This window comes from Crocodylus siamensis, chromosome 5 (assembly GCF_052110815.1).
Source record: "Crocodylus siamensis isolate JL-2025a chromosome 5, ASM5211081v1, whole genome shotgun sequence".
Taxonomy (NCBI): domain Eukaryota; kingdom Metazoa; phylum Chordata; order Crocodylia; family Crocodylidae; genus Crocodylus; species Crocodylus siamensis.
The window spans coordinates 18,156,323-18,170,682 of NC_143399.1; the positions used below are offsets into that span (position 1 = coordinate 18,156,323).

General features: G+C 43.5%; 1 protein-coding gene across 8 annotated transcripts in view; it reads right to left on the reverse strand.

Annotated features, from left to right (window-relative positions):
- Positions 1-10,911: 10,911 nt before the first annotated feature.
- Positions 10,912-14,360, reverse strand: part of GNG12 (G protein subunit gamma 12) — a 73,972-nt gene continuing 70,523 nt past the window's right edge. For all 8 annotated transcript variants that reach the window (XR_016442566.1, XR_016442568.1, XR_016442567.1 and 5 more), the window contains one exon: positions 10,912-14,298. Coding sequence is in view for 5 of the 8 variants with exons in the window: in XM_090048798.1 (XP_089904924.1) it covers positions 14,173-14,298 (126 nt within the window). In the remaining 3 variants the exon portion in view is untranslated. The remainder of the gene's footprint in view (positions 14,299-14,360) is intronic.

Consider the following 14,360-nt stretch of genomic DNA (forward strand, 5'->3'; position numbering starts at 1 on the left):
AAACCCCCGTGGGTCCAAGCTGCCAGGCTGCATAGTGGCTATCGGATTGGTATTGGCCAATATGGCTGGTTAATAACTGGCCTTCAGTATCTACCAACAAAATCTTTATCAGTGCACCCCTAGCAAAAGGGATACTGGTCAGTTTATGTTCACTATCCAGGCTGTGGGAAAAGCAGAATATAACAGTGGAAATAATGAAGAGGCAATTAGATCATGTTAACTCTTGAGCACTGTTAGCTGCACAAGAAAGGAATTTATTGAAAACATTATTTTCAACTTGATTTTTAACTCTTGCTTTAAATTCTAATCTGCTTCCCTACTATGGCATGCAAATTGACTACCGGCACTTTAAATGCAGGCTGACAGCTTAATCTGTTAGACATTTCTCACACCCATCTCAAAAGTCTCTTCCCGTTGTGCAAGTAGTAAATTAGAAGCAAAAATGCAAGCAGGAAACAATTTAAATCTATTTGCATATAAAATGTGTAATTAGTTTGCTCTTATGCTCTTGCCACTCAGACCCCAGGTTTTTTTCCTTTTCTTGCTTTTTCTTAAGTCAGAAAAGTAGATAGGTAATGACTGGTGGAATTCGAGCTGCTTGGAATTTTTTCAATAAAGCAAAGTTTCATTAAAAATGCCAGCCTATTGAGGGCCCCAAATTTTTCATCTGAAACATCTCAGATTTGATGAACATTCATTGGAACGTTGGTGGATGTACCAGGGGCAGGGATCCCTGAAAACTCACTCAAGTTTCTCAGTAAAATTGACACGTTTGTCAGTTTCATCTGTCATTGGCTATCAAACTGGCAAGCATGTCAAATTTATTAATTAGATTCAGGATTCAGACTGCTTCCAGTTTGCTAGAGATTTCAGAAAGTATGATCAGGACTGAACCCAACAGGTCTGCAGAAAGAGCCCTCTAATTGTTCTACAAACTGGACACTTTTTCAGCCAGCTGTAGTTGGACTTGGGATCTGGAGGGCAGGTTACATAACTATTTATCTGGAGGGACTAGCTTCACTTTATTCTGGTCAGGCAGAAAACGCATATAGAATCTAGTGTGAACAAAAATGTATCCTGCAGTGTTGGGAGCAGGCACATTTTAACACTAATGTTTGTGTTTGTTTGTAGTGGAGACGTGACAACACAGAAAAGAGTGCTAAGGAACCCTGGCATAATAGACACTGTGTACTAAAACACAGAGACATCACTGTGCCAAACTACTAATGACTGGTTTGGAGTATTCGGAGCCAGATATCAACAATGACCACACAGTATGGCCACATGAACAGTACAAGAGCCTACACAGTAAAACAGAACACATTTCAAAACTTAGCACCCTGTAAAACCTGCAGCAACAAACATGAGGGAAGGGAGGGCAGAGGAGCAGGGCTGTTTTAATCCACTTTTAATTACTTTGCAGTCATGCTTTTAAAAAAATCATCTAAAAACTTACCTGTGTAATTTTAGATGGAGTTATTCTTCATTTCCAGTTGGAGTTATTCTTCATTTCCCTTTTAAGCCCAGTGTGCAGTGCTGCTAATGCTGAATGGCTGTTTTGTTCTAACACTGTTGGAGGCTGCATTTCAGCAGAAAGAAAAGGAGCATGAACTCGTTTGTGGCCTTCTTCACTCAAAAGGCGCATATCACCCTAAACCGCTCTCAGGAAAGGTACTGTAACCCATCTGTGGCTACCTACTATTTCACCGTTATGTCACTTAGGGGCAGCATACAATGACTGAAATTTGTGGAGACAGAACATAGACCCTTCTATTCCAGAAACCTTGGTGTCTACTACGTTCACTAAAGGCGAACCTTTTACCCCTGGGCACTATGTGGCCTACAACACAGCTGAGTATTTCAGATCCCATACTGTGCAGGGCAGTAGTAGTAATGAGTTTCACTTATGGTACTCATTAGAAGCTAATTAAAAGATGAAAGGTTCAGACTAATTACTACAGACTTTTTTCCTTTAAACAGTGTCAAGGAGTTACAAAGAGGCTTAGGCATTTGAGCAGACCTGAGTTTCTAGATTCTATCTAAAGGTTAAAGCATGGGACTGAGGCACAACTAATGGCCACGATGCTCAAGCTTTTGGTCGCATGGGACAGATAGTAGTTCAGGGCCTGTCTGCAGGCTGGATCGAGTCCTGTGCTGCCTCCACCCAGCTCTGGATGCCTGGATAGAGCCCCATGTGAGCACAAACCTGCCACCAAATTTTTGGACCCATGGGAAGTCCCATGGGCTGGATGATGAGGCACCAGAAACCAGATATTGCCCATGGGTCTGGGGACTGAGCACTGCTTAGTTTATGGGATCAATTTCTAGCTTCACTGGTGACTTACTATGTGACCATGGGCAAGAGGACCATTACTGCAAGATCCTGAAGTCCTCCCATCTCTTGTCACAAAATGCACATATTTGTCCTACAGGGATGCTCTCTGGGGTTTAACTTGCGCATGTGAAACCCTTTGAGCAGATACAAGAATACTAAACAGGGACTCATTTTGCAGTCTCACTGGAACTCGCCTTCATGACAGCTTCGGTTTTTCAAAGTTGGTAGGAATCACCTCATGGCCAAGATGAACCCCCTCCCTCAGGCACCAAAAGAGCTCTCTCACTTCCCCATGGCTCATAAAGGCATTAAAAAGGTACCTTAGGCAGGTACCTGGGAAAGGCACTGTAACAACCAACAGCCTGGTCAGCCCATATAAAGAACAAGTCTATGCAAAATGACCACAGAAGCAGGACTGCTAAAAGGGGTGACGACAAAAGGCTCTGGGTTAAATATTCATCCCACTGCATTACAAAGAATTTGCCATCAACTTCAGCAGAGCCAGGAGTTCTGCACATGTTCCTTTTTTTGATGACCATTATTTTAATGGCTAAGAATACACATTAGCAAATGTCCATTTAGCAAGTTGCAGGAGCAGACCTGCCAGGCCAGCACTGAGTGCACAATATAACAACAGTCTGAAAGCAGACATTTGGGGCTCTGCACGTACAGCTAAGTAGCGTCATCTAACACTGGGTCCAACTGGGCCACAAGGAATCTCACTGGCACAGGGCTTCCCCACAGATTGCTGGCTATGGGCCACATTTGGGAAAGCTATTTCATTCAGATTACTATGCTAGTAATCCGAGAGTCCTGTTGTCATCAGGGTCTTGTCCTGCTCTCACTGATGTCAAGAGTTATGTCAACAACTCCTGTTGAAACAGGATTAGCCACTGGGCACTTTTCATATTCAGGATCACTTGTGTGGTCTGGACCTAGATCTGTAAAGCCAAGAATACAGTGAGACACTCTTCTGGCATTAAGAAAACTCCAGATAATTTTCTCTCAACCCTGGACTTGCAATTCAAACTCTGGGCCACTGACTTGGATTAGAAAAGGAATGTGAAATGGGAGAGGGCTGGAGCATAGCCATAAGGGAAGTGCCAGGAGGAACTGAACAGCAGAATGTGAAGTAGAATGTTTTAAAGAGAAGCAGCTTGGGTAGCCCTAGGTAGCAGCACCATGAAACACCAAAGATGTTGTGGCAGAAGGCCACCTCTGTTTCTCCCCAAAAACTCTGCCCTGTGATGATTTGGTTAAGATGGGCCCTACAGAGGGTACACACCCTACCCTATCTCTTTAGGTAACCTGAGTTGGATACATTCCTGAGGGAGCGGGGAAACCTGCTCCTTCTGCCTATCTGACTGGCATCACATACCTGGGTGAGGGGCTTGGGCTCCTTAGTGGGCTAGAGACTGCCAGCCTGCCCAGCAACCAGTGATGCATTTCAAATTGGTTGGCTGGCAGCCAACAGGTGCTGGCCTCCATTGGACCAGGTAAATAAGGTCATAAGGGCTATATAAGTTAAGGACTGCTCAGGAAGGGGGGCAGTAGCCATGATGAAAACTCAGAGAGAAGAGCTGGACCATCTGAAACTTGCTCTCTCTGGAAACTCATGATCAATGAACTGCCTGCCTCCAGAGGGAATCTCCACCTGCCTCTGGATGATACATGTAAGTAAGCAACCTGAGATCTAACTAGATATATATCTTGTAGTAACTCAGATACATGATCAAAGGCTACCCCAGCCACTCTGTTTGCTTTATGGGATTTCTCTGATACTTCTCAACGCTGTACCCTATTCCAACCCTACTCCTTGCAACCAATAACCTTCTCCTTTGTACCGAGTGTGGGAGACTTATTGGGAGTGGGTCTAGATTATGCCTTGGGGTCTCCTTGGTTCGGCTGACTAAGGAAGACCACTACTTGTGCTTCCAACTGAGGGAAGCATCCCATGTTCTTGAAGCGAGTCATGTATCCTTGAGGGCTACTAGATCTGTGTTTCCCAGGGGACAGTGCGCCAGGATCAAGCCCATCCCTGGGTGGTGGCAGCAATACCCCCAGACTAGCGGGTGTGTTCCAGGACGGGGGTCAGCTAGACACGAGGCACCCCCAGGGAGGTACTGGGAGCCTGGAAGATGGTCAGGTGCAGAGAGGTGGGTGGCTCAGAACAGGAGCACCCCCTATTGGCCCACCACAGATGGCATGTCTTTAACTTGAAAGAATCTCTTTGAAGGTATTTGCCATCCCATTTTTACAAGAAGTGAGCATCTTCAGAGAGGAATGTGAGTGACAGCAGGCAGTTTTGGAGGACAGCTGGCTGTAGATCTTAAAAATACTCTTAATGTGCACAGAAAGTGCCCTTCAGGGTGATGTTTATCATTATGCTCACTCATTATGAGTAAGCATTATATCACCTGCATCAGGTTGTTCAATACAGGTCAGCAGCTAGTGCTGCATTTTGGTGCCCCCTTCAGGATCAGGCAGTTTTTGTCACTGGAAGAGCCCTGCCTGATGCAGTTATTTGGAAGAGCTTAATTTAGTATATAGATTTGGGATGAAGGAAGCATGCAAAGGCACTGGCCTGACATACAGGAGATTCAAAGCACTCAGGAGACAGAAATGCTTTAGACTTCTGGTGCTGGGAATTCTTTTCCCGAAGTCCCTTTTTCATGGGGGATAATGTGGTAGTTTTATGGCCTGAGCAGACTGAGGCTTTAGAACAGTTTTCAGATATTTTTATAGGTTTAAAAGTTTAATAGTTATAATCTCTCTCTCGCTCTCCCCATACACACACGAAAGAAGTTCATTTTTAACCAGACATTTCTAGAGCAGTTTTTTGACAAAACGTGGCACAAACAAGATACAGGGCAACTGGCATTAAGTTCATATGACTGGCATTTGGCTGGGATGACCTGCATGATGCACACTCCCACACTTGTGTCCAATAAAATTTTCATACAATATTGCTCAGAACCACAGTGAGAAAATAAGACTGTTCTTGCCTTCTCCAGTCATGGACTAATGAACTAATAATTCCAAGTTACAAGTGATGGGGAGATACTTCCTGCTGCTCTGTATATCTGCTTTATTTTACTTACCTTATCTTGCATGAAGGGCTAAACTGGAACAGTTTATCTCTGAATGAAACAGAACTAAGTTACTACTGCTTAATTGCTTCTTACTGAGATGTTGGCATTGTAATCCTGATCAGGAGGCCCTTTACAGGCGTTCGAACATCTCCACTTTCTGTGGATAAGAGGTTAAGCTTGAGAAGTTCCCAAAATCCCTTGGAGTAACTCTTGATCGAAGCCTAAACCTTTCGTCAACATCTGTGGAATGTTGCTGAAAAAACAAAAGCACAAGTTAACCTTGTGCATAAACTGGCTAGAACAACAGGGAGAGGAAATGCAACCATGTTTCATATGGCCACTCTAGCACTTTTTTCTTGGGCAGAATATTCCTCCTCAGCCTGGAACAAAAGCGTGCACACAGAGATTGTTGATACACAGTTAAATGCACCTATCCAGATTACATCAGGAATGCTAAAAAGTACACCTTTGCCATGGCTACCAGTCCTAGTGAATGATGCATGTGTGAGGGAATACCATACGGCAGGGCGGACAATAATTTTGGGTAGAGGGCTGCTTACTGAATTTTGGCAAGCTATGGAGGGCCGCATGACAGGCAGTCCAGGGCAGATAAATATTAATTTTCTAAATTTTTTAGGGGCCTGCGGGCCGGATAGAATGGCCCAGAGGGCTGCATCCAGCCCCCAGGTTGTATTTTGCCCACCCCTGCCATAAGGCCATCAGTAACCAAACCTCCCAATCAATAAAGACATCACTACACTACCACCACATAGGCTCAAATCTAGAAAAACCTTATGAAAATACACCAAGCAGCTCTATGATGATAACAAAAGCATCAAAAAACAATGGAGGGAAGCCAGGGTAAATACCAACGTGTAGCAGAAATACATTGTTAGTGACCCTAGAATCCACTCAGCCAGGATTTAACCTACCAAGAAAGATTTGGTCTTCCCTGAATTGAATCCAGACACTTCATGGAAAATGTGGACACCTACTCCATAAATGGAGAATCAAAGAGAGTCTGGATTGCAATTATGGTGCAATTTTTCAGACAGTGCAAGACATGATGAATGATTGTCCAATTAGGTCATTAAATGGTGATCTAAAATCAGTTCATGCAGCTACCCCTGAAGCAGTCAAATGGCTACCAAAATTAGATATTAACCTATGAATGTTGTAATCTCAAAATGTCATATGAAAGAGAGAGAGACTGAGATATGAGATGACATACAAAGTTTTCAGAGTAGCAGTGGCCCAGCTGCCCCTCCTCCCCCCCTTCCTTTTTACTCAGTATAAATTGTTCATCTGTCCATGCCTCTTCCCCCTGCTCAAACCTGTCAGGCATAAATATGACATAGAACAGAAAGGGCCATAAAGGATGCAAGATTTGAAAGAAAGAGATTGGGAGAGAGAAATGTGGTTTAAAGAGGCTCAGTAGTTAGCCCGAGGATATCAGTAGGGGTTGTCTCATAGCCCCATTGGAATTTTGGAGGCAGATATGCCCTGAGCACAGATTTAAGGAGGGTCCTGACATCTACAAAAGGAGAATTCTGAGAAACTTCAAAGTATATCTGAGTCAGGGATCCTCATGCAAGGATATATACATGCAATATACTTCCTCGTCAATTAGCAAGGGGGTGGGGGGGGGGGCACTCTGAGGTGCTCTGGGTTAGAGTAAAAGGCAGTCCAGGGGATAGAGACTTAATGATGGGAGTCTACTATAGACCTCCCAACCAGGGAGAAGAGCTCGACCAGGAATTCTTAGGTCAGCTCACAGAGGCAGTGAGGGCTAAGGATGTGGTCATCATGGGGGACCTGAACTTCCCAGACATCTGCTGGGAAGAGCAGTCAGCCAAGTCTGACCGCTCACGTCGGTTCTTAGCCAGAGTGCAGGACCTCCATCTAACCCAGGAGGTGCACAGCCCCACCAGGGGAGACGCCTTGTTAGACCTGGTGCTGGCCACGGGTGACGACCTGGTGAGGGGGCTGCGGGTGATGGGCCACCTGGGAGACAGTGATCATCGCTTGCTGGAATTCACCATCCAGCGTAAGGTGGCAAAGGGCTGCAGCAAGGCAACAGCCCTAGACTTTAGGAGGGCTGACTTCAACAAGCTAAGGAGGATCGTTGGGGAAGCGCTGAGGACCCAGAGGGGAAGGGAGCCAGATGTCCAAGGTGAGTGGTTGCTCCTTAAGGAGACGATCCTCCATGCCCAAAGGGAGGTAATCCCAACAAGGGTCAAAGGGAGCAGGGGGGCACATAAACCCCCATGGCTCACTAGGAGCATCCGGGAATGTCTCCTTGCTAAAAGGGAGGCATACACCCAATGGAGGGATGGGGTCATCACCAAGAAGGACTATGTTACAGTCGCCCGAGGATGTAGGGGGGCAGTCAGGAAGGCCAAGGCAGAGATGGAGATAGGACTAGCTTCCCGGATTAAGGACAATAAGAAGTCCTTCTTCAAATACATAGGGGGTAAAAAGAGGGTCCCAGGTAATGTGGGGCCCCTGCAGGACACGATGGGCAACTTAGTCGTCATGCCAGATGACAAAGCTAACATATTTAACGATTTCTTTGCCTCTGTCTTCCTAAGTAGGGACCAGTTCAGCCACCTCCCTGCTGGACCCCCCTTGGGCCCCGGGAGAGACACGCCTGGGCCAGGGGTTAGCGAGGAGTTAGTTAGGGTACTTCTGGAGAGGCTGGACGTGTTCAAGTCCGCTGGTCCGGACGATCTTCACCCTAGGGTTCTACAGGAACTGGCCGAGGTCATTGCGGGACCCCTGGCGCGGCTCTATGAGCACTCGTGGTGCTCTGGTGAGGTGCCGGAGGACTGGAAGAGGGCCAATGTGGTCCCGATCTTCAAAAAGGGAAAAAAAGAGGACCCGGGAAATTACAGGCCAGTTAGTCTTACCTCAATCCCGGGTAAGCTCTTTGAAAAAATTATCCTGGCACACATCCAGGAGGGCCTTGCGGGGGAATGCATGCTCAGGGGCAACCAACATGGGTTCATCAGTGGCAGGTCTTGTCAGACCAACCTGGTGGCCTTTTACGATCAGGTCACCAAATCATTAGACGCAGGGGTTGCTGTGGATGTAGTCTTTCTGGACTTCCGGAAGGCTTTCGACACTGTCTCTCACCCTGTCCTCATCAAAAAGCTGGGAGACTGTGGTGTCGATGCCCACACAGTCAAATGGGTCGCTAACTGGTTGGAGGGCCGCACCCAGAGGGTGGTAGTGGATGGGTTCTTCTCGACCTGGAAGGACGTGGGCAGTGGGGTTCCGCAGGGCTCGGTCCTCGGGCCCGCACTGTTCAACATCTTCATCAGTGACTTGGATGAGGGGGTAGAAAGCACCCTGTTCAAGTTTGCTGATGACACTAAGATGTGGGGGGATGTGGGTGCACTAGAAGGGTGCAATAGGCTACAAGCTGACCTTGACAGGTTGCAACGGTGGGCGGATGAGAATAGGATGGGGTTTAACACTGATAAGTGCAAGGTGTTGCACATGGGGAGGAAGAACCGGCACCACACTTACAGGTTGGGGAACTCCCCTCTTGCCAGCACGGAGACGGAAAAGGATCTTGGAGTCGTCATTGACTCCACGATGAACATGGGCCGGCAGTGTGGGGAGGCAGTCAAGAAGGCCAACCGTACCCTGTCATGCATCCACAGATGCATCTTGAGCAGGTCCAGGGAGGTGATCCTCCCCCTCTATGCGGCACTGGTCAGGCCGCAGCTGGAGTACTGTGTCCAGTTCTGGGCGCCACACTTCAAGAGGGACGTGGACGATATGGAAAGAGTCCAGAGGAGGGCCACTCGTATGATCAGGGGTCAGCAGGGCAGGCCTTATGAGGAGAGGCTACGGGACCTGAACCTGTTTAGCCTCCACAAGAGAAGGTTAAGGGGGGACCTTGTGGCCTGCTACAAACTGGTCAGGGGGGATCAGCAGGTATTGGGGGAGTCCCTGTTCCCCCGTGTGCCGCCAGGAGTGACCAGGAATAATGGTCACAAGCTGGCGGAGGGTAGGTTTAGATTAGATATTAGGAGGTGCTACTTCACAGTCAGGGCGGCTAGGGCCTGGAACCGGCTTCCAGGGGAAGTGGTGCAGGCTCCTAGCCTGGGGATTTTTAAAAGGAAGTTAGATGAGCACCTTGCCAGGGTCATCTGACCCCGGTGCTATTTCCTGCCAAGGCAGGGGGTCGGACTAGATGATCTACCTAGGTCCCTTCCGACTCTAGCTACTATGAAACTATGAAACTAGGATGCAGAGCTGGTGTAAGCAGGCAAAACCATCACAACAATGGAACTACATTGGAGCATGTCAGGGAATGACAAAACTAGTGGTACTTATCCAATTTCCATCTACTGGAGACATCATAATCCAACACCTAATACATACAGACCATGCAGAAGCTCAGAATATGAGCATGCATGTTCTCCTGGACTCCTAAGGTTTGGTTACTCTCCTGGTGTCCATGGCTTTTCCTTTATTGTGTGCAAAGGATGGAACTAACACTTAACTGTCACCAATACACAGAACCAGAATGAGAAGTGTCACTTGCAAATCTTTCCTCTTGATCAATGGTAAAAAACAACAGTGGGATTAAGGTTTGTCATCCTTGAGCAACTAAGTTAATACTTACCTGAGAGCGACTGTTGCAGTTGGAGTTCCTCTCAGGGCTTTCAGTTCTGACTTGCTGTGAGAGCAGGCTCATGCTGCTGTGTCTGCTATACTGTGAAGGTTTTCCTTCCACAAGGGGAAATTAAAAATATTCTGCAGTATTATACAAGAGTACCATGTCTTCTCTTCACTCTGCAAAATTTAAACCTTCGTGATGTGCCAAACTGGACTATAAAGTCTGTCATGTTGTCCCACAATATTTAATTTTGAGCCTGAATTCTCTACAAAAGTCGCCATCACTTCTGCCAGTATGCAACACCATTGGGCAGGCAGCCCTCTGCATGGCTGACAACTTGGCTTATATTTAGGGACCTACCAAATTCAGGGCAGCTGCTCCCCTGATTTCACAGTCCAAGCATGGTGCCAGTCACCATTATCAAGGTGGATCGTGGCAGCACCGTCCCCCGCCCTCCCCCATGCCTCTGATTGACCGAGGGGCCCCAGAAGTTCCACCCCTGGGGAGAGACAAGACTTCTGGGGTCCCTCAGCCAGAGGGGTCCACTGTGCTCTGCCATAAAAATCCACCCCTGCCCCCCCGGTCTCCTTCTCTATACTTCAGGACACCAGGGCTTCCCACCCTTTTCAGTTTTTGCAGCACTCCTCCCTGCCCCTTGCTGTTTGCTGCCATTTTTCTGCTTTTTTGCAGTCCCTCCACTTCTACGGATGTTGGGTTTTTAGCAGGCACCTACCAATTTCACAGTTTCCGTAAAGATCATGAATTCAGTAGGTTCATACTTATATTATTAGATAGACACTGTACCCAAGTGTAAGGGGAATAAAGAGAACTGAACTACAATGACAAGCTGAAACAGTATAAAAAGCAGTGATATTTTAATAAAGTGTTTCATCTCCATGGTAGTGAATACGTTAGCTGTGAACTACATTCTTTTGGTTAACAGTGTTTTCTCTCACTGCTACAACAAACCACTTTCCAAACAAAAAGCGCAATGTATGGCTTTCATAAAAGGCTCACTCATAAATAGCAAAAGAAAGCTGTTAGATAAACATAAAGCATTTTACAAAGCTGTTTATTAAAGGCAAATCAGTCTGATATTCATGTGAATCTGAAGACATAATGATAAAACAAATCTTAGTAGTTAAAGAATCAAATTATTAAACCCATAGAAAATATGAATAAGTAGGTATTCTCAGTTTATAAAAAGAAATACTGAAAACACTGGAACAGTATCAGATTCACTTAACATCACACAAAGATTTTACATTTGAGGCATCTGTATTCAGAGCACCAAGTTACAGTATTGTCACACATTTGTTCCAGCCAGCCAGTCTGGCTGAACATAATTTTTAAAACTTAATCCCTTAAATTTCTAAGAGCAGTGAATTTGGATGGTTTGGCATCCATAATTTCATTTAATCAACTAGAAAACCTCTATTTCTTCATAAATTCTTCACAAATTAAGGGCTCATCCTCTTAACAAGACGACAATAAAACGTATGCTTTATACTACACATTATATACTGAACAAGTAATGTTATATCTCCATAAATAATTGTTTGAGCCCTCAGATGCCACTACATCTTGCATTTCACCTGTATGAAACATACAGAGAATTTCTTAAAAAACTATAAAGCTTAACAGAAGTAGTCAGTTTCATTTAACTGTTTTAGCTGTAAGTTCCAATGTATTTTTGGCTAAAAGCCAGACAGCATCTGAAAGAAAAGCTGGCACATTAGTTTTGATTGTACATCTGTGGTTAAAGATGTAATCACATTCTAAAACAACCCTTTCGCTCTTTAAATGCACAAGAAAGGGTCAAACAGCTATTTCTATAAATTTTGTCTTGATGTTGTAAAGATGTCAAAAGTGTATGAAAAAAGTAGAAAAATAGACTTAATGTTAAATATTGCTGAACAGGATAATCATTACATCTTCTTTCAATGGCACTGTGAACATTTAGAATCCTGATACTTACAAAGAAGTTTTCAATAGATTACAAATGCAGTATAGTAATCATCCCAGGCCCCAAACATTTACTAGTAGATTCCAAGCACTGTCTATATTATAGAAACATATTTGAGAGACATTCTTAAGTACTACAGTTTATATATTTTGTAAAGTTTATATATTTTGATTAAGTGAGTTAAAAAAACCAAAATCATGGCACTTAAATACAGCTTTAAAAATACTGAGTAGATTTTATATGAAAGTAGCAACAGGAAAAAATGGATTCGTTTATCAGAAATTCTATGTAAAAAAAGTATAAAGTTAAATTCGTGCTGCCTTGCTTTGAGGAGAAAAAAGTGGTTACATAACACAAATAAGAGTTTGCACAGTTCTAATTTATCTGAACAATGTAGATTAGAGCAGCATCAGACAGAGGGATCATAAACAAACAGCTGCCTTACAATTTAATGGTCAAACAGCAGAAAAAAGTCAGAAAGCAAAATAAGATTTGCATCTGTATCTGTATGTTATCTCTTCATGTATTCTTCTGGAGTTCTAAATAAAATTAAACACTTTGCTACATGTGCCCAATTAAAATTGGAATAAAAAAGGACTAAAAAGTTGGTTACTAAGATGACTAATTTGAAAGGAATACATTTTAGCACTGAAGGCAGGGAGTTTGATTACAGTGCAGATATGAAATAATGTAGTTAAGTTGATTATTATTAACAACAATAAGCATTATAAAATCATAGACTGAACATGGTAAATAAGAATCAGTGTGAAAATCTAGATTTTTTTTGAAATTGTCATTAGAAAAATATTCTAATTATAAAAATAATTTGAATGTCAGCACAGAATAAGCAGTATATTTTCTTCTTACAATCAGCCTTAGTTTTAGATTTTTGGATGGAGGTTTGTTAAAGAAAAGCATATATATTTTCTCAATATATTATCAAGTGTCTATATAATTTAATATAGAATTAGACAAATATGCAACAAGACAGTAAATTACAAGTGGTTAATACATTCTGTAAATACTATTACAGAAATGCGCAGTTATGACAGATGACAATTTCAAGCACTGATCAGCTAGTTACAGAAAAATACAAAATACATCTGTAGCCTACTAAGTCAATATCGTTTTCTTTCCACTCAGTTATTCCATCACTACCCAAAACTTGTATAAGGTGTGCGTGTGTGTGTAAAAAAAAACCAAAAAAAACAATGGAAGTGTTTAACAGGCCTAATTACATTTACTGGATCAAAATCTGGGTACAAGTTGGCTTTTTTTCCCCCATTCTTTTATTTAAACAAGTGAATTTAAGTAGCCAAAACCTAAATGGGACTTGTGGTGACGGAATCCTGCGTCTCAACCTAGCAGCAGGGCAAGTGAAATGCTTGTCTTTTAAGTATTTGATTTTTTCCACGTCTCTACTTTGGGAGATTCTATTACTGGTACAGACCCTAATTAGAGAGGAAAATTTAGAAGGGCAAAATGCAAGGACATAAATTCTGCTTTTTAAACCCTCTTCAAAATGAACAATTACATAAGTCATCAACAGTCTGATTCTTGACTTAAACAGGTTTTGCATTTAAAAAATGAATACATAACTAAAAGGTAAAGGCAGGAACCTCCAAAGTTTATCAACAGTTGAAGCAGTCATTGCGAGGAGTCTTTTGTTAGAGAATGCACTTTGGAACGTGTATCCACATAAACAAACACACATGCACAAAAATATGCTTGACTAGAACTCAAATGATTTGTCTTTCTGGCCCGTAGATGATGCTCAGGCAACTTTGGTTTTGACTGCGTAGCCCAACTGAAATATACTTAATGAACATTTAGAAAAGAACCCCACCGCAGCCCATTCCTTCTCATTACAGAAGAGCTGGCACAGCAGAATTACTAGCTACATCACAAATCCCACTCCATTTTATAAGGAAGAGGATAACTGAGTTTGTAATCTGGCTTCGTAGGAAGGAGGCTAAAAGAAAAAATCCCAAACCCAAAGCCTTTTAAAAAAAACCTAAAAAAATCATTTACGCACATGGTAAAAGAACTGCTGCTTTAAGCTACTGATACCAGATGACCATTATGTTATTTAAGAACCTGCCTTCTTGTTTTGCTTGGAAAAACTATGGAGGCACTTGCTGCCCCTCTATAATATAATGCACGTTTTCTTATCCTTGAAAGGGTTTTCGGAAGTAGGTATGCCCATTAGTAAAGGATCTTTCTTGGCATGTTCTTCACAATAGCACATTAAATCTGCTGAGGCTTTTGACACCTGAAGAAAAAGTGGAACAAGTCATAAAATGGTAAATATTTCAGACATGCTGTAATATGATT